Source organism: Schistocerca nitens, chromosome 1 (genome assembly GCF_023898315.1).
Source record: "Schistocerca nitens isolate TAMUIC-IGC-003100 chromosome 1, iqSchNite1.1, whole genome shotgun sequence".
Lineage (NCBI taxonomy): Eukaryota > Metazoa > Arthropoda > Insecta > Orthoptera > Acrididae > Schistocerca > Schistocerca nitens.
Window position 1 is genome coordinate 694,860,403 of NC_064614.1, and position 27,674 is coordinate 694,888,076.

The following is a 27,674-nucleotide window of genomic DNA, read 5'->3' on the forward strand; positions in this document are numbered from 1 at the left end:
AAGGTTCTGTTCCCCCCCCCCCCCCCCTGAGCATGTAACATTCATCAAATCAATAAATATCTTGTACTTCACACTTTGTAAAGTAGCCTGTCTTCTTCATCAAGATTCAAGCTATCCCATGATAAATTTCATGGCTATCGGCTCAGTGGTTTAGTTGTGAAAATGTAACAGGCAGAGCTACTTTCGCATCTATAATATTAGTATGGAAGTATCGATTGGCATGGATTAGAAACATTGAGAATTGTATAGGCATTGTGTTCTAGCTGTTACCCACGTATGTGCTCGCTTATCAGTAGAATGAAATGGAATGTGTGTATGGCTTTATTGGACAGGAGACCCTGGTTAGGAAGATCGGGAGCTTGTGCCAAATATTTTTATTTGATGCCACTCTGGTGACTTGCATATTATTATTGATAAAATGATGATGAGGACAATGCACACATTCAGAAATGAACAGAAAAAAACTGATCCCGGTGGAAATTGAACCCAGGAAACCATGATCATGAAACTGCATGACCATGAGCTGTTCTCACAAATTTTAACACAACAAAGGCCTTATAAGAAACGTATTCTACTCCGCATATAAAATATCATGGATGGATGAATTAAACATGTAGAGGACTGCATAAACATTGTATTCATTACACTGAATCATAGCAAGTAGAACATTCAAAACAATAAAAGCATTTTCACAAATATGATAAGGTTCAAAAGCCATACACTAAATAGCTTTTTCAAAGAGTAATTACATTTCATATTTCACTTTATATTCTTCAAATCGATAAATATGTTGAACTCTGCACTTTCTAAAGTAGCATATGTTCTTCCTCAGTGTTCAAGCTATCTCCATACCATGTTTTATCAAAACCGGTTCAGCAGTTTAGTCATGTAAGCATAAGAGACAGAATTACTTTCACATTTATAATATTTGTATGGATATATAATGACACCCATTTAAAAAAATATATATATCTATTATATTCCATGACTGATTAACAATCTGGATGATTGACTGATCTGGCCTTGTAACATCAATCAAAATGACCTTACTGTGCTGGTACTGCGAACAGCTGAAAGCAAGGGGAAAACAGCTGTAAATTTTCCCAAGGGCATTGAGCAATACTGTATGGTTAAATAATAATGGTGTACTCTTGGGTAAGATACACTGAGGTAAAACAGTCCCCCACTCCAATCTCCGGGCGGGTACTACTCAGGGAGACATCGTTATCAGGAGAAACAAAACTGGTGTTCTATGGATCAGAGTGTGGAATGTCAGATCCCTTAATAGGGCTGGTAGGTTAGAAAATTTAAAAAGGAAAATGGACAGGTTAACGTTAGATATAGTAGGAACTAGTCAAGTTCTGTGGCAGGAGGAACAAGATTTCTGATCAGGTGAAGACAGGGTTATAAATACAAAATCAAATAATGGTAATGCAGGACTTGGTTTAATAATGAATAAAAAAATAGGAACACGGATAAGCTACTATGAACAGCATAGTGAATGCATTATTGTAGCCAAGATAGACCCAAAGTCCATGCAGACCACAGTAATACAAGTTTATACGTCAACTAGTTCCGCAGATGATGAAGAGATTGAAGAAATGTATGATGCAATAAAAGAAATTATTCAGATAGTTAAGGGAGACGAAAATTTAATAGTCATGAGGAACTGGAATTCAATAGTAGAAAAAGGAAGAGAAGAAGTAGTAGGTGAATATGCACTTGGGATAAGGAATGAAACAGGAAGCCGCCCGGTAGAATTTTGCACACAGAATAACTTAATCATAGCTAACACTTGGTTTAAGAATCATGAAAGAAGGCTGTTAAATGGAAGAGGCCTGGAGACACTGGAAGGTTTTAGATAGATTATATAATGGTAAGACAGAAATTTATGAAACAGGGGCCAGATGCAGAGTCTGACCACAATTTATTGGTTATGAACTGTAGATTAAAACTGAAGAAACTGCAAGAAAGTAGGAATTTAAGAAGATGGGCCTGGATAAACTGAAAGAGCCTGAGGTTGTAGAGAGTTTCAGAGAGAACATTAGGGAACGGTTGACAAGAATGGGGAAAAGAAATACAGTAGAAGAAGAATGGGTAGCTTTGAGAGATGAAATAGTGAAGGCAGCAGAGGATCATGTAGGTAAAAAGACGAGGGCTAGTAGAAATCCTTGGGTAACAGAATAGATATTGAATTTAATTGATGAAAGGAGAAAATATAAAAATGCAGTAAATGAAGCAGGCAAAAAGGAATAAAAACGTCTCAAAAATGAGATCGACAGGAAGTGCAAAATGGCTAAGAAGAGATGGCTAGAGGACAAATGTAAGGATGTAGAGGCTTATCTCACTACGGGTAAGATAGGTACTGCCTACAGGAAAATTAAAGAGACCTTTGGAGAAAAGAGAACCACTTGTATGAATATCAAGAGCTCAGTTGGAAACCCAGTTCTAAGCAAAGAAGGGAAAGCAGAAAGGTGGAAGGAGTATACAGAGGGTCTATACAAGGGCGATATACTTGAGGACAATATTATGGAAATGGAAGAGGATGAAGATGAAGATGAAATGGGAGATATGATACTGCGTGAAGAGTTTGACAGAGCACTGAAAGACCGGAGTCAAAACAAGGCCCCGTGAGTAGACAACATTCCATTAGAACTACTGATGGCCTTGGGAGAGTCAGTCCTCACAAAACTCTACCACTGGTGAGCAAGATGTATGAGACAGGCAAAATACCCTCAGACTTCAAGAAGAATATAATAATTCCAATCCCAAAGAAAGCAGGTGTTGACAGATGTGAAAATTACCGAACTATCAGTTTAATAAGTCACGGCTGCAAAATAGTAATGCGAATTCTTTACAGACAAATGGAAAAACTAGTAGAAGCCGACCTCGGGGAAGATCAGCTTGGATTCTGTAGAAATGTTGGAACACGTGAGGCAATACTGACCCTATGACTTATCTTAGTGGTGGTGGTTAGTGTTTAACGTCCCGTCGACAACGAGGTCATTAGAGACGGAGCGCAAGCTCGGGTTAGGGAAGGATTGGGAAGGAAATCGGCCGTGCCCTTTCAAAGGAACCATCCCGGCATTTGCCTGAAACGATTTAGGGAAATCACGGAAAACCTAAGTCAGGATGGCCGGAGACGGGATTGAACCGCCGTCCTCCCGAATGCGAGTCCAGTGTGCTAACCACTGTGCCACCTCGCTCGGTTGACTTATCTTAGAAGAAAGATTAAGGAAAGGCAAAGCTACATTTCTAGCATTTGTAGACTTAGAGGAAGCTTTTGACAATGTTGACTGGAATACTCTCTTTCAAATTCTAAAGGTGGCAGGGGTAAAATACAGGGAGTGAAAGGGTACTTACAATTTGCACAGAAGCCACATGTCTGTTTTAAGAGTCAAGGGGGACGAAAGGGAAGCAGTGGTTCAGAAGGGAGTGAGACAGGGTTGTAGCCTATCACCAATGTTTATCAATCTGTATATTGAGCAAGCAGTAAAGGAAACAAAAGAAAAATTTGGAGTATGAATTAAAATCCATGGACAAGAAATAAAAACTTCGAGTTTTGCTGATGACATTTTAATTCTGTCAGAGACAGCAAAGGACTTGGATGAGCAGCTGAACAGAATGGACACTATGTTGAAAGAAGGATATAAGATGAACATCAACAAAAGCAAAACAAGGATAATGGAATGTAGTCGCATTATATCAGGTGATGCTGAGGGAATTAGATTAGGAAATGAGACACTTAAAGTAGTAGATAATTTTTGCTATTTGGGGAGCAAAATAACTTATGATGGTCAAAGGAGAGATAATACGAAATGTTGACTGGCTATGGCATGGCAAGCATTTCTGAAGAAGAGCAATTTGTTAACATCATGTATGGATTTAAGTGTCAGGAAGTCTTTTCTGACTGTGTTTGTATGGAGTGTAGCCATGAATTGAAGTGATACATGGATGATAAACAGTTTAGGAAAGAAGAGAATACAAGCTTCTGAATTGTGGTGCTTCAGAAGAATGCTGAAGATTAGAGGGGTAGATCATGTAACTGGTGAGGAGGTACTGAATAGAATTGGGCAGGGGTGGGGGGGATTTGTTGCACAACTTGACTAGAAGAAGGGATTGGTTGGTAGGACACATTCTGAGGCATCAAGAGATCACCAATTTAGAATTGGAGGGAAGCGTGGAGGGGAAAAATCATAAAGGGATACCAGAAGATGAATACACTAAGCAGATTCAGAAGGATGTAGGTTGCAGGAGTTATTAGGAGATGAAGAGGCTTGCACACAATAGAGTATTATGGTGAGCTGCATCCAACCAGTCTCTGGACTGAAGACCACAACAACAATTACAACAACAACAATAACAATATTATTTGCTGTTACGTGTACTGCAAATAAAATCAGAAAATTAAAAAAAATTTCAGCTATGAGGCCAAGCTGTAAGTTTCTCGTCCTTGCCCTGGGAGTGAAAGAGAGATTCCCTTACCTATTTCTTTTTAGATGAAAACTCCATTTATTCCATGCACACAACACTCTGCAAGCTACCATACATTGCAAGGTGCATGGTACCTTATACCACTGCAAATCATTTCCTTTCCTGTTACACTTGCAAATGGAGTGAGGAAAAAATAACAATCTATATGCAACTGGACTTGCCCTGACTTCTCTTATCTTGTCTCCACAGTCCTTGTATTAGACATATGTTGGTGACAGTAGGATTGCCCTGCACTCTGTCATAAATGCTGGTCTCTAAACTTCCTCAACGCTGTTTCATGAAAAGCACACCTTCTTCCTTCCAGGTATCGCCAATTGAGTTCATGGAGCATTTACAGAATACTTTCATGTTGACTGAAGCTACTGATAACAAATCTAGTACCCCACTTCCGAATTGCTTCAGTGTTTTCCTTTAACTCAGCTTGATGGGGGTCCTGAACATTTGAGCAAAACTCAAATGTATCATACAAATCTTCTGTACATAGGATTCTTTGTAGACGAGCTATGCTTTCCTAGAATGCTCCTAATGACCAAAGTCAACCATTCACCTTCCTTACAACCATCCTTACACGTTCATTCCATTTCATATTGCTTTGCAATGTTACATCTAGATATTTGAGCAATGTGACTGTTTCACACAGCACACCTCTACTACTGTATTGGATCATCAGGGGATGTTTTTCCTATTGATCTGCATTAACTTACACTTTTCCACATTTAGAGCAAGCTACAATTCATCACACCATATAGAAGGTCTATACAAGTCATTCTGTATTCTCCTAAGCTCACCCAATGATTATCTTTCCCATACACTACAGCATCATCAGCAAACAGTTGCAGACTGCTGCTCACTCCATCTGTCAGGTCATTTATATATGTAGTAAACAAGAGTGCATCTATTAATTAACTCCGTTTTTAGACATACTGGAAAAAACTGTGATAAAAAAGGTACCTGAGATTGTTACCAATTCGAAGAGATGAGTTTCAGAGAAAATTAAACCTAGTTTCATGAAATAGTGTTGATAAAGAGATGAATGAAAAAGATCTGAGTATCATTGAGGAAGATAGGATTAGTCACATTTTAAGTATAAACATAATGACCAATACCCACTGCAAAAATTAGTGCTGCCTGGTGGTGCTGCAGATACATGAGGCAGCAAGGAAAGTACATAAGCAAAAATGAGACAAATGGGGAATCATTCTAGCAATAATACTAACTGCAAATGGGAAATTCGCTGAGATAAACTCTGACAAAGGATATATTGTTATTGCCCACTACCTGGGAACAAGCATCTCAGACACAGTGAAGCTGGTCAGCTATTCATGTGCTATTGTCACTCTTTCATGGAAAGTGGTTGAAGGACAATGAAACTGTGAATAAGGTGACAAGGTGCTGCACATCCGCATATCATCAGAGAACATGCAGGTTAGTGGCTTGGCCACTCTGTAGAGCTGGATAAGCAGCAATCTGTGGCAGATCTGATGACAGAGTACAATCCTGATGCAGGTGCTAGTATTTTGGAGCACACAGTTTGGTGCAAATAACTGAAGATATGTATCCATAGCAGATAGCTCCATTACATTTGCAGTAGGCACAGGATCATGGAGATTCTACCATGGATTAGTGGAAATTTATTGCCCAGTTGTTGCACCAGATCAACAGTCATGCCTGGACAGGTCATCATCCAGGTGAATGGCTGTTCAAAACATACATCATACCATGGATACACACCAGTGGGAGCAGTAATGTTATGAGGGACATTCACTTGAACTTCCATACAACATTTGGCAGTAATTGAAGGTGATACGCCCCTCACTTCAGTTATATCATACGAAATGCTTACCAGGTATACCATTAAACAGTTTTATATGCAAGTAAAGAAATAACATAACAGACTTGGTATTAACACAATAACTAGCTTCTAAAGAAAAAAGAAACACAAAAATCTTTCTGGACTGAGTGAATATTCAAAAAACTGAGATCAAAAATAACAATCAATCACACGTTGAATCCTCTAGGGCCCGTATGAATAATGTTTGTTATAATGACACTAAGTCTGACACTTTCCAAGTGAGGGAGATGTAGCAGAGAACAGAATAACACTAAGTCTGACACTTTCCAAATGAGGGAGATGTAGCAGAACACAGAACAGCAAGTCCTCTCCATTCAGCAGTGCCCCATTGGCAGAGCTCATGTCACGGGGACAGCAATGAGCAGAGGAGTCGATCACGGTAGCACACTGTCCAGGGGTGGTCTTCTCAGTGTGGCTGGCTGCACTAAAGCTAATGGCTGCCATCACAGCACAGGCCTAAATAGTTGTCTCACGGAGTGACACTTTTGTCTGACTGCGTCAAACTTGGTTTTGGCGGAAGTAGGAAATAGCTGCTGCTAGCCAGGTGACAGTTAATCCTGGTTTGAATTTCTACCTTGCACAGCTGGCTGGTTTGAATTTCTACCTTGCACAGACAGGAGTACCATTGCTGTTATGTATGTTGTATGGGTAGCTGTTTGCACCTGTTGCACTTCTTGCCACAGCAGAAGACACTATGACATAAAAATTATTGTGGATAACCTGAATCCCTTCATGATTGATATTTTCCCCAATGGCGATGGATTGTCCAGCAGAATAACTGTCTGTGTTACAAGACCAGAATCAAGCTACAGGGGTTTGATGGGCGTTACAGTGAACTTATGTTGATGTCCTGGCCACCCAATGGAACACATCTGTGATGCCATCAAACCCTAGTTCTGCACCCACAAATCACTGGCTTGTAATCTACTGGAATTGCATGATCTGAGTATAGATGTCTAGTGCCACATACTTCCAGAAGGCTACCGCAGGTTTGTTGAAGCTGCCATGGAGAATTGCTGCTGTATTGTGTTTCAAAGGGGCACCAACACGCTATGAAGCAGGCGATCATAATGTTTCGGTTCATCAGTGCCACGCAAACAAACAGCAAACTTCATGAGTATCAGAACTGTGGGTTTTATAGCCTCCTGGTTCAAATGTGACTAGATATACAGGAAAAAAGTGTCCCCCCCCCCTTTTTTTCTTCATCCCCTGCCATATAGGCTGCCCTGCAAGACAAGCATCTTGTGTGGAAATAGTGTCAGCTTGCCTTATCGACCTGCTTTACGGGCAGCCTCAACGTCAGTCATGAAATAGTTTTCCATCCTTTTGGAGCATTATCAGCCTGCCTTATTAACCCACTTTACCTATGTGTCAGGAGCAAAAACAGTTTCCCAGGCCCCGTATATAGCCTATGCTGCATGAGAGGTGTGTTGCAATACTATTGGTTTGCTTTATCAACCTGTGTTGCCCGGCAGCATACACCTCAGGGCAAAAACCTGTTTCCAAGCTCCTAATGTGTAGACTGTCCAGCATGACAGACATCTTTTGGGAGTAGTATTGGCCTGTTTCGTCAAACTCTTGTGCAGGGGCTATACCTACAGATGGGCATGGCAGGAGGAAAGTTGACATGGATAGACAAACGGATGGAAAGAGAGAGGTGGGCAGAGGGAATGCACAAGGTGAGAGGGGCATGATAGGACAGGCAGAAAGATGAGAACAGCAGGGGATGGAAAGAGAGAGGTGGGCAACAGGGTATAAACTGAGAGAGGGAGCAGGAGGTGGAGATGGACAGAGGGAGGAGAAGGATATAGACACAGAGAGGGAGGGGGGGTGAGATGGACATAGAGAGGGAGGGGGGGGGGAGATGGTCAGAGAGAGGGCGAGAAGGGGATGCACACAGGTGGGAAGAAGGACCTGACCAAGACAGGGCAAGGAGGAGATGTGGGAGGAGGAGACGTGTGCATGGATGAAGCTGCAGGGAGAAGTTATTCCAAAGGTGATAGCTGTGTTCTGGTTCCTTTATAGTTATGTTTCTAATAATGCTAATAATAATGATAACAATAACAAAATATCTTAAAAGAAACACAGTTGTCCCCTAAAAACAGCATAAATGTTTTCCACAAACACAAGCATGTCATCTGGCCAAGATAACTGGAAGAGAATGAATATAAGAAATGGCAAAATCTATGATACTGGGTTTGAAATGGGTGATGGAAAGATAATGGTGCCTTAGAATGATTATAAAACCTACAAGCATTTGGTCCCATTCAAGGAAGACGACTGTTGTGTAAAAGCATAAAAGATGCTTCAAGAGTACACACATCACCAGAATTTCCTCAGTTCTGAAATGTAAAATAAATGGAAACAAACATCATCAGAGTCATTAATGCACATAGAAAAGTCCTTTTTATACAATGAAGACCATAAAATGTATAAATAATTAAATAAAACGTGAATTTCTCAGGAAATGAATATTTAAAATAAAAAGCCACATCACAGCAGACTTCTCCGTAATGACACAATGTCACAGTTTACACATGATTCTGCAGTGTCCAACAAAATGCCTATCTAAGGCTAAATATCTTTTCCAAATACCAAGTTCATTAGCTGTGGGGATAGGTGAAAGGCAGAAGACGTCAAATTTAGTGGGTAGGGTGGGCATTCCAAAATCATTATTTCAAATCCCCCAGCTTTCCCATTATCAAAGGACCTTTCTGAGAAGGCAATTTCTCAGCATGAAAGATGGCCCATTTTTCTCTTCATTTGCAACCCTCTCTTCCACATATATGTCATTTAATTTGTATATAAGTGTTGCGTAGTATTGTCCATCATTTTTTTTTAAACTTCTGCTAGGTAAGCAAGAGGAATCTCTCTTGTGTATCAGAGAATACAGACAGCAATTTCTGGAACATGAACCCCCATTCATTATTTCAGGTACAAGGCCACCCAATTCTACCCATGACTTTTATATCTGGGGTAGGGTGGTACCTCATCCACAGAAACAAATTGTCATACAAAATGACATAGATTTTTTTAATGGCCCAAACCTCTATTTTTGCGTTTGCTTTTAGTCATGCACTTTCAGGGCATCCTTCACACGGATCAGCTTCAACAGCACCTTGAATTTCTGTTGTTAATAAACCATGAAAATAAAGAACTTTAGATGACGTGGTATTCCAGGCCACCCTTTCGAATGAAGCACACATGACTACATTAGAAATCTGTGTAAGCAAAACTAGTTTATTGATATAGCTGACAATGGGCTTACATTATTGAGCAGCATGTACTAGCACAATAAAAACAAAATTTCATTGATGTCAACACCAACTCTGAGTCAGATCAAGAACATTCTACCTTGCCCTCATGTTACACTGCAAAGAAAAGTGAGTTGCTAAGCCCAGAGAGCATTATATTTTCAGGGCTTAGCAACTCACTTTTCTTTGCAGTGTACTGACAGGCTCACACAATATAGGCATTTGTGTGAGCCTGTCAGTACTCGGTGGTTTGTAAATGTGTGTGCACTTTCACACAGTAAAACATCATTTTTTCCTTTAAGTTCATATTACACTCATTTATTACACTCCTAATTTTGATTCCAAAACTTTTGAGTAACTGTTATTCTTTTTTCAGAATAATGTGCATCAGCTCATGAAATAAGGAAATTCTCATTGACAATATTTCTATGGAACTGCAGGGGGTAAGTCATCGTTTACAGAAAACACAGGAAGCAAATATAAAATGGAAACATCTTCCCTAATACAAGATCTTGAATCATTTCTCCCTTCCACCTTCATGTGTATTTCATTCTCCTATTTTCATCTACTTTCTATTAGTATTTTACAGTAAATGAAGTTCTGAAACAGGATCTGACTTTTCTTCTCCTCTTGGTCTCTGTGTCAGTCAGAATCTAAGAGTCTCTGAAACATCTGAGATAAGGTTGTTTTACTTTCTATGTAATTATTATTTCTGAACTTTGACTCGGTCCATACCATAGATTCACGCACAATTGGATCAATTTGTATGTGCGTGTAACTGAAATTATCAACTGATGGTCACAGAATAAGAATGGTTCCAACATACAGCACTTTACCAGTCACTTGTCTTACTTTAATATGTGAGCTGACTAACACGATCAGTTTTCAGGATTCCAACCCAACGTAATGTGGCACAATTTCACAAACGCAAAGTTTGCTAAATATGAAAGTTATGTTATTCTGTCACATCTCCAGTTTTCAATAATCTTTTCTGTAATTTAACATCTTAATGAAATATTTGTGGAATTTGGTGAAAATCATCCAGAGCTCAAGAAAGAGGAATAATGCATTGCATTATAGATGATATACAAAAACTGGTAGCATATTTGATAAAGAAATTGAAAATGGACTAAGTGGGCCAGTTTCCTCATTATGTGGTGGTGGGCTAAGGAGAGAACAGAAAACAAAATAGGCAATTGTATGGACATATACTCGATTAATCAAAATTTGTACACTTGGATGCCACAATGTGATTCCTTGCATACTAACAGTGCGAAAATGTCTGTAACAAAATTTTGACAGTATTATGAAAAGGATAGATTGCTACTCTCCATACAATGGAGATGCTGAGTTGCATATAGGTGCAACACAAAGACGGTCAAACAGGCAAGCTTTCAGCTAGAAAGGCCTTATCCAAATTAGACAATATACACATACACTCTCACACAAATACATTCAACATCTCTGCTATATCGTGAGAAGTAAAGTAATCTATTCTTTTCATAATATTGTCATTATTTCATCCCGGTTTTTACCATTGTTTGCTTCTTACAGAATGTTGTCACATGCATATTTTTTGTAGTAAAAGGAAGCCAAAGGAAGGCAATCTGGCAACACCAAATTCTCATGTAAGACAAGTATCTTGATTCAAAACTGTGTAAATGTGCTACCTAGTCAGCGCAATGGGTAGAGTTCTGTATTAGAGTACTCAAGTTCGATTCCAGTTCTAAGTGTAGTTTGTTTCTTTTTTTAATTTTTAAATTTTTAACTGTGTGATACAGTATTTGGCTTCTTAATCATATACAGCAATTACAGCATATCTTATACAAAAACACATGCAATTGTTTTATACAAACACAGAAATGGGAGTACAGTTGTTTTTAATACTCCAGTTTTAAAGGTGTATTTTACATTTCAACATTTTACCTGGTTTCTTCCATGCTCTACACCACTCAGTGCTTTCCATTCCATGGTGGCCACAGTTTCTCTTCTCCTCAGTTACATCCCTTTTTTTTAAATAATAATACAAAAAAGAAGGAGAGAGAACGAGAGAGACTACACCACCACTTACTTCAGCCCTCTCCTTTTTGGTCCATCCTGCTTCTTTTATCCTATGCAGTTCCTCTGTAGTCATGTAAATCATTTAGCCACATAGTCCAAGTGTATTGTTTCACACTACTGTTTCAATTACATTTGAATCCAGTTTCCAGTATACCCATCTGTCAATGGTTCTACTGATTGGAATCAATTATCATGCTTACCATTTTTATGTCCATTACGTTTCTTTTGGATATTACATCATCAGTAGGTCTAGTTAATTGCTTCAGATGCAATTAATAAGCTCTTTGTTATGTGTATTCTACTCCACTGATGAAAGTGGGAAAACTGGTAGTAAACTTCTGTGCAGCTCTTGTAACTGTGTAAGTATCTGAACTGTGAAGAGTTCTGAGAAGCATGATCCAGTGAGCTGTTAAATGTTCAGAGATATAGGGAGGTCAGTTTGAGCAACTATTCTAATGGCTATGTATATTTCGTGAAACACTATGTATGTTTTGTGAAAGATATGCTGTCACTGATAGTGTATTTAAAAGATTACAATTGGCCATTTTTGATGAATGTAACACATACATTTAACATCTCCACATGGACAAGTTTTGAGTTATTTTTGTTTTACAACAAGTAATTCATTTCTATCTGACTATTACTCTTCATAAATGTTCTGAGATGTTTAACCAATAATTATTCAACTTTAAGGAAAGTGTAGTTGCAGGATGTGCATTGTTTTTCAAAACAGTGTATGCAGCCGATTATTGGGCAGACCAAAATTAGAAAAATAAATAACAAGATACCTAGATCCAAAATTGAACTCTTGAGTATTCTAATGCAAGCACTTTACCCACTGCACTGTCTGAGGAGCAGAATTACAAAGCACTGAATCTTGCTGCATATGTGATAATGGTGCTGACACACTGCATTCCTTTGAAACATCTTCTAGTAAAATATGCACATGACAAAATTGTGTTGGAGATGTTTTTATACTGTTAGTATGCTCCAGTGTCCGAGAGCGTGAATTTTGGTTCACATTGTAATTTATATATTCTAAAAAGTGTTATTGGACAGCTTGGAGGTAAAGGCACAAGAACCTTCAATTTTCTCTGCTCCACACGCTGGTATCACTGTACGACACACTAAAAGTAGAGGGTCTTTCTTCAATGCTATGGCTATGGTGTACCTTACAATTTCATTACAAGAACATCCCTGGGATCTACTTGAAAGATGTGCTGCAATTAGGTCAGGTTCTTTCCTGGTTGACACAGAGTTTGAGAATGCTCTATTTGCAAAATAAACTCATTAATAATTTCACTCAATTCGTTGCATGCAGGTGCAAATCAATGTTGGCTGTTTCCATGATCACACTGTATAATATGGTACATACAGTAATTAAAGTTCACCTGTTTACAGAGCAAAAGCTGCCCTCTGTAATACTTTAGCTAATGCCAAGATGTCCCACTTTGGACACAGTCAAGAGCACCTCACATGAGGAGTATTGCTACTATCATAAGAACAGCCAAATGGGTTTATCTCATTTTTATAATGAATAGTTTAATTCAGTGTAATGTGAATGTGGGTTAACAATAACAATTTGGAAAAGTAAATTATTTTTTTCCTTCATAGTACAATGTTATAAAACACTCAAGAGTACTGTAACTCGTACAAAAACAAATCCAAAAAAATAGCTAACAACTTTCAAACAACCTAGTCCATACAACCATGAAATTACAAGTAGTAACCATCTGTAACTATAAATTTATGACGTACACTTCTTTGTATTTTGTTTCTTTACTTATACTTTTTCTCTTTCTACAATCTGAGTACTTTTTAATTCTAACATCTCATAATATGTTCTCCAGTCTCATACCTCAGCTTTACATCAAGTGGCCATTAGAAGATATGTGCTCCTTGTTATTCCTAGTCTAATCTTTTATTTACACCTTTTGTAGAACTTTATCTTCTCTTTTTAATTTGTTGTCTTATTGTGTGTGTAATTGAGACTTCACACTTTTTTGCATTCTCATTACACTTAATTCCCATCATCAAAATCTTTCCAATGGCATTATTATTTTTCATTACCACAACTACAGCAAGAAAAGGCATTTGAAAGAGTACAGCATATTAATTGACTTAGTTTTCCGTATAAGTCAGCAACACATTTATTAATCTACATGTTTATGTTCAGTACTTTTGAGTCATAGACTATTTCTGAGTAATGTGCATCTTTCTAACAATGTTCTTTAGTTTGCAAATTTTTCATTAGCCAATATAGAGATTTTATTTTATTCTTTTTTTGTGTACATTGAAAAAGTATCCCTGCCTGGTGCTCCAAAAGGATTCTTTCATTCAGTTATGAACACAATTCACACAAATGGTATAATAACAAATAAATTTATCTCCACTGAGTTCCTGGTGCATAATTATCATTTCACTTTACGTGAACCTACATTAATTATCAGTCCTTCCTCAGTAATTCCCATAACATTAACCATGTTCAATTTAAAGAAAAGAAAAAAATGACATTACCTTTTGCATTATCTTCAATTGCTGAATGGTGCAACAAATTTTGAACACATATGTGAATTAGCTCATCATCTTTAAGCACCGTGTGAGATGGCTCTATTGAAGACATTTCAGGATCAAATATTCTGTCCTGTCGCTGAAATAATTTTACGATACAAACTTAAAATAAAGAAATTGTCACCAATCACGAAAAGAGTAAGATAATTATCTTTCTGTTACAAATATGCTAGTTCCAAACATGACAGGATACTCTTTTTTCTCAAATAAAGTCCCAGAGCAACACACAGAACAGCACAAATGTATTCATATCATCTGATACAAAATGGGATTATTTAGTAGGAGTCCACTGAAAATATTTTAATGGATGGTTACTGATATTCCACTGAAATATTTTCTAACACACAGTTTATACGGTATTCGAGCATACATAGAGGAAACAAATATTTCAGAGTTAGTGACAATAATTTTGCTTAGCATCCATGTACTTTTACAGGTATTTCATAACTGACTTGACTGTAAGCAAATAAAGTTCCTGCGATGCAAATTAGCCGTCAATCATCGATCAAAAGTCTCCACCATTGGGAAGCTTTTGCTGTGATCAAGAAGAGGTCAACACAATAAAGAATTAGTAAAAGATAAGTAAGGAAATGATGTAGTAGAGTATAATTGCTAACAGCATATCAATGAATACCTGCACAGGCTTTTCTGCAGCAGTGAAAGGACAAGTCACGCAATTTCAGGGCATCATGTTTGATGAGCAATGCTAGATATCTGGGAGTTCCTCTCTGGTGTTGCCAAAGACTGTATTAATCCATTTGTACTCAATACTTTTCACCAGCCACAATGCCATGTCTGTTCCATGAAAACAGCCTACACATGTCATCTGCTAAACAGGGAGCTTCTCATTAATAAAGGTTCATGCCTTATTTTGTCAGATAACCCAGTCTGCTTCAAGGTAAGGGTGAGCACAGATGTTATGAGTAACTATAAAGATGGAAGCATTATAGATGGAAGCATTTATCTATCAACTGAAGAAAAAAATAACATAAGAAAGACTTAACTAATTTTCTTGTTATTGAATTTTTTCTGTCCTAAGTTCACACTCTCCCTGCTATAACAAAACAGATACCCAAGTGAGCTTGTGTGCAGCTGCAGCAATGCAAACTGTTTATAAGCAGTTGCTCAGGCTGACAGGAGTGAGGGAGAGGTGTAGAAAGGCACATGACAACTGGAAGGGAGTAAGATGTATGGGGCAATAAAGGGAGAGGAAGTTGTGGGAAGAGGAAGAGGAGGAAACAGATGGCTCTCACTAACAGCTACACTATAAAATGTGTTTTCAGAAAACAGGCAGAGAGAGTTTTGGAGAGTCACTATGCATTCATTTTGCAGCTGCCACTGAGAGCCACCAGTCTACATCTAAACATATACTATCACAGTGTGTGGCAAAGGGTATCTTGTGAACCAGTGTCACTTTCCCACTTTCATATTCGAGTCACAAATGGTTTGTGGGAAGAATGATTGCTGGTAAGCCTCCATAGTCTTCTATTGAGTTATAAATAGGACAAATCAATATAGGATATTTCAGGAGTGATGGTCAATAATTCATACATGGAAAGAACAGGCCAAAAGTAGCTAAAAACCTCCGACACACACATGTCCACAAATCAACCATTGTTGAGATACAACATGTTTTCTGTTGCAGTTCATCAGTGCCCAGGAACGCATGGCATCTCTAAATGTTAAAGTAGGTGTTTGAAATGTTGCCCATGCATCTGAATGCAACATTGAATTCATCTCTGAAATGAGTTGTGAATCCTCTCAGGCAGGACTGGGGGATTCTGTAAATGCTGGAAGGCTGCTTCAATCCGAAAGCATTGAGAGTTGACCTTGGTAGCATAGACCAGGCTTTTGACATCACCCCACACACAGAAATCCATGGCATTTAAATCCGGAGACACTGGAGGCCATGGCAGAGGCCCTTGTCTATCTCTCCAATATTTACCATATGTTCAAGTTAGAAGCCGGCACACTAGTAAATGAAAATGTGCTGGAGCACTGTCACGCATGAACCACAAGTTCAGGTGGTGGTTCAGTGGGGCATCATCATGTACATATGAAGTACAGCCCACAAAAACTCATGTACTGCTGTCCGGTTAGTCTCTGTGGTAGGAAGTGTGGTCCAAATATGAGATCTCTGAGCAGTCCTGTCCAGACGTTCAACAGATAATGCTGCTGATGTGATACTTGTGTTGTATTAGGAATGACATCAGCCCAAATGTGGCAGTTATGGTAGTTAAAAATACTGTCACAGATAAATCCAGCCTCATCCATGAACAGAATACTGCATACAAACAGCAGATTCAGGGTACACTGTTGTTGCACCCACTGGCAGAAATTCTCTCTAGGAGGGAAGTCTGCACTGGTGAGGGCTTGCACTCGCCGGAGATGATATGGACAGAGTACCTGCCAGCCTAAAATCTTCCGCACTGCTATGACTCAGGACACACTTTTGGGTAGCAATCCTCCTTGTTGAAGTACTCGGCCATTCATGTACAATGCATAACACCCCTTCCTCAACATCAGGTATTACGGATCTGAGATGACCTTCTTGCACATGGTGGGTGAAATGTCTGCTTTCTCTAAGGCACTGGTGCAACCAGCTAAATGTAAGCCTGTTGGGCTGCCTGTGGAGAGGAAAAGCTTCTTCATACAACCATGCAGCCTCAAGTGCACTGCCATTCACTTTGCCATACACGAAGTGCATGTCAGTGTACTCTTCATTGGAGTAACCACTGTCCATGTTACCTCCACGTTCATAACTGATTGTGAAGCCGATATGGCACAATGCATGGGGGGGGGGGGGGGGGGGAGTAGTTGTGCAAGCATAAACAAACAGATAGTCGATTCCAAACCTTGAGATACCAACTAAATACTGCAGTAGCCAGGTATGTTTCCAGTTGGTTCCCATATCAAATTACAGTTGATTTGTGGGCCCATTTTTATCGGAGCTTTTTAGCTACTTTTGGCCTCTACTTTCCATGTGTGAATTATTGACCATCACTTCTGAAACACCCTATATATTGATAGACCCTTCTAGGAAGGTGCATTTTCAACAATGTAGGAAAAGGCAGATTGCTTCTTACCATAAAGACAACACATTAAGTTGCAGACAGACATGACTAAAAGACACTTCCATATTGCTTTCAGCCATAGCCTCCTTCAGTAAAAAGAGACACAAACACAACAGACAATCTCTCTCTCTCAAACGCACGCACACACACACACACACACACACACACACACACACAAAAGCAGGCACACCTCACGCACACACAACCGCCACTCCAGCATCTTGGACCGGAATGCAACATAAAGTGGGATGCAACACACACACACACAAAAGCAGGCACACCTCACGCACACACAACCGCCACTCCAGCATCTTGGACCGGAATGCAACATAAAGTGGGATGCAAGCAGCAATCTGGAGGGGATAGGTAAGGGGGAGGGAAGGGTAGTAGTGTATGGGAGGGGAGAGAAACAAATGTTGTCTGGTGGAGTGTGCAGGGACTAGACTGCCAACAGGCATGGCGTCAGGAGGTTGTGGGGCACGGAGGTGGGGAAAAAAAGGAACGAAAAAGGAGAGGAGTGGGCAAAGATGGGTGGATGCATTGGCAGAGGGCTGCTCTTCTTTGGATCTTCTCTATTTTCTCTATCTGTCCTATCTGGTATGGATCCCAAACTGACAAGCAGTACTCAAATATTGGTTTAATGAGTGTTTTGTAGCTACTTCCACTGTTTCCAGAACGAAATTTTCACTCCCCAGTGGAGTGTGCACTGATATGAAACTTCCTGGCAGATAAAAACTGTGTGCCAGACTGAGACTCAGACTTGGGACCTTTGCCTTTCACAGGCAAATGTTCTACCAACTGAGCTACTAAGGCACAAGTCATCACTCATTCTCACAGCACTGCTTGGGTAGCTCAGTCAGCAGAGCACTTGCTCGTGATAGGGAAAGGGCCAAGTTTGAGCCTTGGTCTGGCACACAGTTTTAATCTGCCAGGAAGTTACTTCCACTATTGATGGACTAATCTAAATTCTTCCAATGAAGCTCAGTCTTCCTTAGACTAATTTTATATGGTAGTTCCACTTCAAGCTGCTCTGTACACATACTCCTACATATTTTATGAAGTAGTGATTGTTCTGCAAATTTGTTATCACACAATAAAGAGTCCTTCTGTCCATGCATTCGCAAACGTTACATTTATTTATGTTGAGAGTCAATTGCCACTTCTGGCACCAAGTGTTGATCCACTGCAGACCTTCCTGCATTTCACTACCATTTTCTAGCGTCATGACTTCTCTGTGTATAAATAGCATCATCCACAAAAAGCCTCATGGAACTTCTGACATTATGTACTATGTCACTTACACATATTGTGAAAAATATTGGACCTATAACACTCCCTTATGGCATGCACAAAGTTCCTTTTATGTCTGAAAACTATTCTCCATTTAGAATGATATTCTGTGTTCTGTTTGCTAGAAGCTCTTCAACACAATCACGCAAATGGTCTGATATGCCATATGCTCATATTTTGTTCATTAGGCAGCTGTGCTGAACTTTTCAAGGGACACAGCATCTACCTTGGGCCCGGTATGTACTGCTTTCTGGGTCTCTCCCCCTCTCTTGTCTCCCATAACATCCTCACCCCCGCCCCTTCCCTGGTATATCTTACCACCCTCCTACCTGTTACCCTCCTTTCATTATCTCCCACTCCTACCTTCCTGATTAAATAGTCACAAACAATAAACAGTGTTGCTGCCACAAGTGGATTTGTATGGAGATTTTGTACTAAAACTAGAAACAGAGTTTTTGCTTAAAAGCTAGTAAAACCAGTATAAAGTTGAATGGGCCTGTTGTTGTTGTTGTGGTCTTCAGTCCTGAGACTGGTTTGATGCAGCTCTCCATGCTACTCTATCCTGTGCAAGCTTCTTCATCTCCCAGTACTTACTGCAGCCTACATCCTTCTGAATCTGCTTAGTGTATTCATCACTTGGTCTCCCTATACGAGTTTTACCCTCCACACTGCCCTCCAATGCTAATTTTGTGATTCCTTGATGCCTCAAAACATGTCCTACCAACCGGTCCCTTCTTCTAGTCAAGTTGTGCCACAAACTTCTCTTCTCCCTAATCTTATTCAATACCTCCTCATTAGTTACGTGATCTACCCACCTTTTCTTCAGCATTCTTCTGTAGCACCACATTTCGAAAGCTTCTATTCTCTTCTTGTCCAAACTAGTTATCGTCCATGTTTCACTTCCATACATGGCTACACTCCATACAAATACTTTCAGAAACGACTTCCTGACACTTAAATCTATACTCGATGTTAACAAATTTCTCTTCTTCAGAAACGATTTCCTTGCCATTGCCAGTCTACATTTTATATCCTCTCTACTTCGACCATCATCAGTTATTTCATTCCCTAAATAGCAAAACTCCTTTACTACTTTAAGGGTTTCATTTCCTAATCTAATTCCCTCAGCATCACCCGATTTAATTTGACTACATTCCATTATCCTCGTTTTGCTTTTGTTGATGTTCATCTTATACCCTCCATTCAAACACTGTCCATTCCGTTCAACTGCTCTTCCAAGTCCTTTGCTGTCTCTGACAGAATTACAATGTCATCGGCGAACCTCAAAGTTTTTACTTCTTCTCCATGAATTTTAATACCTACTCCGAATTTTTCTTTTGTTTCCTTTACTGCTTGCTCAATATACAGATTGAATAACATCGGGGAGAGGCTACAACCCTGTCTCACTCCTTTCCCAACCACTGCTTCCCTTTCATGCCCCTCGACTCTTATAACTGCCATCTGGTTTCTGTACAAATTGTAAATAGCCTTTCACTCCCTGTATTTTACCCCTGCCACCTTCAGAATTTGAAAGAGAGTATTCCAGTTAACACTGTCAAAAGCTTTCTCTAAGTCTACAAATGCTAGAAACGTAGGTTTGCCTTTTCTTAATCTTTCTTCTAAGATAAGTCGTAAGGTTAGTATTGCCTCACGTGTTCCAACATTTCTACAGAATCCAAACTGATCTTCCCCGAGGTCCGCTTCTACCAGTTTTTCCATTCGTCTGTAAAGAATTCACGTTAGTATTTTGCAGCTGTGACTTATTAAATTGATAGTTCGGTAATTTTAACATCTGTCAACACCTGCTTTCTTTGGGATTGGAATTATTATATTCTTCTTGAAGTTTGAGGGTATTTCGCCTGTCTCATACATCTTGCTCACCAGATGTTAGAGTTTTGTCATGACTGGCTCTCCCAAGGCCATCAGTAGTTCTAATGGAATGTTGTCTACTCCCGGGGCCTTGTTTCGACTCAGGTCTTTCAGTGCTCTGTCAAACTCTTCACGCAGTATTATATCTCCCATTTCATCTTCATCTACATCCTCTTCCATTTCCATAATATCGTCCTCAAGTACGTCCCCCTTGTATAAACCCTCTATAAACTCCTTCCACCTTTCTGCCTTCCCTTCTTTGCTTAGAACTGAGTTGCCATCTGAGCTCTTGATATTCATACAAGTGGTTCTCTTCTCTCCAAAGGTCTCTTTAATTTTCCTGTAGGCAGTATCTATCTTACCCCTAGTGAGACAAGCCTCTACATCCTTACATTTGTCCTCTAGCCATCCCTGCTTAGCCATTTTGCGCTTCCTGTCGATCTCAATTTTGAGACTTTTGTATTCCTTTTTGCCTGCTTCATTTACTGCATTTTTATGTTTTCTCCTTTCATCAATTAAATTCAATATTTCTTCCGTTACCCAAGGATTTCTATTAGCCCTCGCCTTTTTACCTAGTTGATCGTCTGCTGCCTTCACTACTTCATCCCTCAGAGCTACCCATTCTTCTTCTACTGTATTTCTTTCCCCCATTCCTGTCAATTGTTCCCTTATGCTCTCTCTGAAACTCTCTACAACCTCTGGTTCTTTCAGTTTATCCAGGTCCCATCTTCTTAAATTCCCACCTTTTTGCAGTTTCTTCAGTTTCAATCTGCAGTTCATAACCAATAGATTGTGGTCAGAATCCACATCTGCCCCTGGAAATGTCTTACAATTTAAAACCTGGTTCCTAAATCTCTGTCTTACCATTATATAATCTATCTGATACCTTTTAGTATCTCCAGGATTCTTCCAGGTATACGATCTTCTTTTATGATTCTTAAACCAAGTGTTAGCTATGATTAAGTTATGCTCTGTGCAAAATTCTACAAGGCGGCTTCCTCTTTCATTTCTTCCCCCCAATCCATATTCACATACTATGTTTCCTTCTCTCCCATTTCCTACTGACGAATTCCAGTCACCCATGACTATTAAATTTTCATCTCCCTTCACTACCTGAATAATTTCTTTTATCTCGTCATACATTTCATCTATTTCTTCATCATCTGCAGAGCTAGTTGGCATATAAACTTGTACTACTGTAGTAGGCAGGGGCTTTGTGTCTATCTTGGCCACAATAATGCATTCACTATGCTGTTTGTAGTAGCTAACCCGCGTCCTATTTTTTTATTCATTATTAAACCTACTCCTGCATTACCCCTATTTGATTTTGTATTTATAACCCTGTATTCACCAGACCAAAAGTCTTGTTCCTCCTGCCACCGAACTTCACTAATTCCCACTATATCTAACTTTAACCTATCCATTTCCCTTTTAAAATTTTCTAACCTACCTGCTCGATTAAGGGATCTGACATTCCATGCTCCGATCCATAGAACACCAGTTTTCTTTCTCCTGATAACAACGTACTCTTGAGTAGTCCCCGCCTGGAGATCCGAATGGGGGACTATTTTACCTCCGGAATATTTTACCCAAGAGGACGCCATCATCATTTAATCATACAGTAAAGCTGCATGTCCTCGGGAAAAAATACGGCTGTAGTTTCCCCTTGCTTTCAGCCGTTTGCAGTACCAGCACAGCAAGGCCGTTTTGGTTAATGTTACAAGGCCAGATCAGTCAATCATCCAGACTGTTGACCCTGCAACTACTGAAAAGGCTGCTACCCATCTTCAGGAACCACATGTTTGTCTGGCCTCTCAACAGATACCACTCCGTTGTGGTTGCACCTACAGTACGGCCATCTGTATTGCTGAGGCACGCAAGCCTCCCCACCAACGGCAAGGTCCATGGTTCATGGGGGGTGAATGGACCTATGCACTGTGAATTAGTTGGTTACAGGTGAGTTGTTGCCTTCCTTATTTTTTTTTTATAAGGAACCAACTGCAAAAAAACCTATGTCTAATCCATACAATTATGCCGTTTATTTACTAGTACCCATAAGGTAAAAATTTTGATGAATCATTCTATGCAAAAAGGATATGAATGGGTATCAATGTAGACAAAATGATTAATGGAAAATGGCCAGTACTTACCTCAGCTCAGTACTGCCGATAGATACACAAAAAACAGAACCGATAATTTACGTTCCTAGCTTTCGGAACAAATGTTCCTTCATCAGGGAGGAGAGAGGGGAAAGAAAGGGAAGAAGGGAAAGTAGATTCAGCTACTCACAACCCAGGTTATGAAGCAACAGGGAAAGGAAAACAGGGAGGGTAGCAAGGATGGAGGCATGGTTGTCAGAGGGAAGCCAAAGATATTCTACTGTAAGTACTGTGCCACCTGCAAACCGAAGAGGATGCATACAGAAGTAAAGAGGTATATAGTATAAAGATAAACACAACTATGTAGGATGAAAAGATGTGTGAATGGCTAAAGAGGAAAGGGAAAGAGAAGAAGACTGAAGAGTAAATGGGAGTGAGGTTGTTTAACGTAGGTTCAGTCCAGGGGGATAGCGGGATGAAAGAATGTGTTGGAGTGCAAGTTCCCATCTCCGCAGTTCAGAGGGACTGGTGTTGGGTGGGAGAAGCCAAATGGCACATACGGTGTAGCAGGTTCCTAGGTCCCAAGAATTATGCTGGAGGGCATGCTCCGCTACTGGGTATTGGACATCTCCTAGGCGGACAGTTTGTCTGTGTCCGTTCATGCGCTCAGCCAGTTTAGTTGTTGTCATACCGATATAAAAGGCTGTGCAGTGCAGGCATGTCAGTTGATAAATGAAATGTGTAGTTTCACACGTGGCCCTGCCTTGAATTGTGTATGTTTTACCAGTAGCGGGGCTGGAGTAGGTGGTTGTGGGGGGATGCATGGGGCAGGTTTTGCAGCGGGGTCGGTTACAGGGGTAGGAACCACTGGGTAGAGAAGGTAGTCTGGGAATATTGTAGGGTTTAACAAGGATGTTACGGAGGTTATGGGGGCGACGAAAGGCAACTCTGGGTGGTGTGGGGAGAATTTTGTCAAGGGATGATCTCATTTCAGGGGTTGACTTGAGAAAGTCATATCCCTGGCGGAGTAATTTGTTGATGTTTTCGAGGCCAGGATAATATTGGGTGACAAGGGGGATGCTTCTGTGTGGTCTGGGGGTAGGAACATTGTTGTTGGACGGGGAGGAATGTATTGCTCGGGAGATCTGTTTGTGGACAAGGTCTGCAGGATAGTTGCGGGAGAGGAAAGCACTAGTCAGGTTATTGGTGTAATTGCTGAGGGCTTCGTCACTGGAGCAGATACGTTTGCCACGAATACCTAGGCTGTAGGGAAGGGAGCGTTTGATGTGGAATGGATGGCAGCTATCAAAGTGAAGGTACTGTTGTTTGTTTGTGGGTTTGATATGGACAGAGGTGTGGATGTGAGCTTCAACAGGATGAAGGTCAACATCCAGGAAGGTGGCTTGGGTTTTGGAGAAGGACCAGGTGAAATTCAGATTCGAAAAGGAGTTGAGGTTATGGAGGAAATTAAGGAGTGTTTCTTCACCATGAGTCCAGACCACAAAGATGTCATCTATAAACCTATACCAGGCCAGGGGAAGCAGCTGTTAGGTCTTCAGGAAAGCCTCCTCCATGCGGCCCATGAACAGGTTGGCATAGGACTGAGCCATCCTGGTTCCCATGGCCGTTCCCCTGATTTGTTTGTAGGTCTGGCGTTCAAAAGTGAAGTAATTATGGGTGAGGATGAAGTTGGTAAGTGTGATAAGGAACGAGGTTTTTGGAAGATCTTCGGGTGGGCGTTGGGAGAGGTAGTGCTCAAGGGCAGAGAGGCCATGGGTATGTGGGATGTTTGTGTAAAGGGATGTAGCATCTATGGTGACAAGAAAGGTTTCAGGTAGGAGAGGAGTGGGAATGGATTTGAGGCGTTCTAGGAAGTGGTTTGTGTCTTTGATGTAGGGTGGGAGTGTGCGGGTGATAGGTTGGAGGTGTTGGCCTACCAGAGCTGAGATACGTTCTGTTGGGGCTTTGAAGCCTGCTACAATGGGACGGCCAGGATGGTTCTCTTTGTGGATTTTGGGTAATAGGTAGAAGGTAGGGGTACGTGGCTCTGGTGGAGTGAGTAAGTCTATGGAAGCCATTGTGAGGCCTTGTGAGGGACCTTGGATTTTTAGGATTTTCTGCAGCTCAGTCTGGATGGAGGACATGGGATCCTGGGTAACAGCTTTGTAGGTTGAGGTGTCGCAGTCATTCTGCCACATACTCCACACGGTCAAGTACCACAGTTGTGGTGCCTTTATCCGCCGGGAGGATGACAATAGAGCGGTCTCCTCTCCCGCAACTATCCTGCAGACCTTGTCCACAAACAGATCTCCCGAGCAATACATTCCTCCCCGTCCAACAACAATGTTCCTACCCCCAGACCACACAGAAGCATCCCCCTTGTCACCCAATATTATCCTGGCCTCGAAAACATCAACAAATTACTCCGCCATGGATATGACTTTCTCAAGTCAACCCCTGAAATGAGATCATCCCTTGACAAAATTCTCCCCACACCACCCAGAGTTGCCTTTCGTCGCCCCCATAACCTCCGTAACATCCTTGTTAAACCCTACAATATTCCCAGACTACCTTCTCTACCCAGTGGTTCCTACACCTGTAACCGACCCCGCTGCAAAACCTGCCCCATGCATCCCCCCACAACCACCTACTCCAGCCCCGCTACTGGTAAAACATACACAATTCAAGGCAGGGCCACGTGTGAAACTACGCATTTCATTTATCAACTGACATGCCTGCACTGCACAGCCTTTTATATCGGTATGACAACAACTAAACTGGCTGAGCGCATGAACAGACACAGACAAACTGTCCGCCTAGGAGATGTCCAATACCCAGTAGTGGAGCATGCCCTCCAGCATAATTCTTGGGACCTAGGAACCTGCTACACCGTATGTGCCATTTGGCTTCTCCCACCCAACACCAGTCCATCTGAACTGCGGAGATGGGAACTTGCACTCCAACACATTCTTTCATCCCGCTATCCCCCTGGACTGAACCTACGTTAAACAACCTCACTCCCATTTACTCTTCAGTCTTCTTCTCTTTCCCTTTCCTCTTTAGCCATTAACACATCTTTTCATCCTACATAGTTGTGTTTATCTTTATACTATATACCTCTTTACTTCTGTATGCATCCTCTTCGGTTTGCAGGTGGCACAGTACTTACAGTAGAATATCTTTGGCTTCCCTCTGACAACCATGCCTCCATCCTTGCTACCCTCCCTGTTTTCCTTTCCCTGTTGCTTCATAACCTGGGTTGTGAGTAGCTGAATCTACTTTCCCTTCTTCCCTTTCTTTCCCCTCTCTCCTCCCTGATGAAGGAACATTTGTTCCGAAAGCTAGGAACGTAAATTATCGGTTCTGTTTTTTGTGTATCTATCGGCAGTACTGAGCTGAGGTAAGTACTGGCCAGCCCCTCTATCTCTTTGTTAGTATTTGTATCAATGTAGACAGTGTGGTGAGCCAAAGTTGCTACCCTCTCAATTAAATGTATTACTGATGAAATAAATATTGACTGACTGTAAAATGACAATACAGTCTAACCTCACTCTTACGTTCCCGGAATTAATGTTTTCCCGCCATTAATGAAATTTTTTTATCATTCCCATCAAATTTCCTTTGGCCACAATGTTGATTTGCACCTGATTTTGTGTCAACATATTTATAATTTTCCCATGATTTATGCATTACGAAAAAATGTACATGGAGAACATGATGTTGGCTACCCAGTAATGTTTACAAATATTACATGGTTAAGTTTCTTGACACCAGGGCACTCTACTCAGCAGATTTGAACTCATAAACGTATAAAAGTTGGAATAATTTGTGCCGTATCTCCCGCCACTGTCAAGCTTTACTTGGTGTGGCGGCTGAGAGGTGTAACTAGGTTCATTCGAATGAAGATATCATGACCAATCACAACCATTTCCAAACCATCTCTACTGTGCACGAGCAGTTTCGTGATTGTTGCGATCATCGTGACACCTTTGTCAAACAATATTTAGCGTGTTTCAGCGTTTGGTCACTTGGAGTGCTAGTTGACACAGTCACACACTTTGCATTGCTCAAATGCTTTTAGTTTAAACACAGTCCTGGTTACATGTTTTTTTTATGCTGAGCAAAACAATTTTGAGAATTTATTCTCATTGTCAAGTGCAGTATTTACGTATGTATTTTTTGTGATGTTACACAAACAAGCAATGTGAATGATTTTTGTGTTTTTTGGTTTTCTACATAACTGAGAAGGCACAGTACCTGATAACCTCAAAAAGACAACTACAGTGCAAGAGGCACAGAATAACACACATTCGGACACCACACTTATATACATATTTGCACTTGACAATGATAAAAAAATTCTCAAAACGTGTTGTGCTAAGCATGAAAAAATATGTTACTAGTGCAGTATTTCATTATTTAAATAATGAATGACAGCTGCAGGCTTTCAAAAACATTGATTATCACGTATGAAATTGAGTCAAACATTCCTATTTCCCAGACAGTTTTCAGTTCCAGTTACATCAGCGGTTTTTATTAGATAATAAACAAGTCCCTAACGAGTCTTTTGAACTGTGTTATGTACATATATCATATACTAAGTGCGAAAATGTGAGGGGGTAACCTATACATATCTTTTACAGCTCAAAACATTATTTCTCACATTTTACATTTTCCTGCATTTTACACCACTTTTCGAAGTCCCTTGAAAAGCGTAAAAGCAGGGTTTCACTGTATTTGCTGGAGACCAAAGTGCTCTGGTGGCTAGTAGTCATCACCTAAACAGTGTGTTGATTCTATGTTCTGAGATTCAAGTTGCCGGTAGCGATAGTGATACAAGCAAGTTGCAGGGGATTGTGGCCTGGATGAAAGAATATTTGGAGTTATGGACTATGGGAACAAAGGAAATGGCTTCAGGACATGACCAAGTAATTCTGCATCTGCACTTCATAGTATAAATATCGGCTAAACAAATAAAAGTATGGAACTTAAAATCCAACAACTTATATTCCTTATTATTTGTGGCAATAAACTGCATATGAAAGAGGGAGGGGTGAATTTCAGGCCTTGGCATTGTAATAAACATGAAAATTAAAAATAAGATTACAGA

At 40.3% G+C, this 27,674-nt stretch overlaps 1 protein-coding gene across 5 annotated transcripts in view; it reads right to left on the reverse strand.

The window, feature by feature from the left end:
• The window catches only part of LOC126259525 (protein SERAC1), a 267,082-nt gene that overhangs the window by 146,290 nt on the left and 93,118 nt on the right, over positions 1-27,674 (reverse strand). For all 5 annotated transcript variants that reach the window (XM_049956403.1, XM_049956420.1, XM_049956412.1 and 2 more), the window contains one exon: positions 14,179-14,311. In XM_049956403.1, coding sequence (XP_049812360.1) covers positions 14,179-14,311 — 133 coding nt within the window. The remainder of the gene's footprint in view (positions 1-14,178; positions 14,312-27,674) is intronic.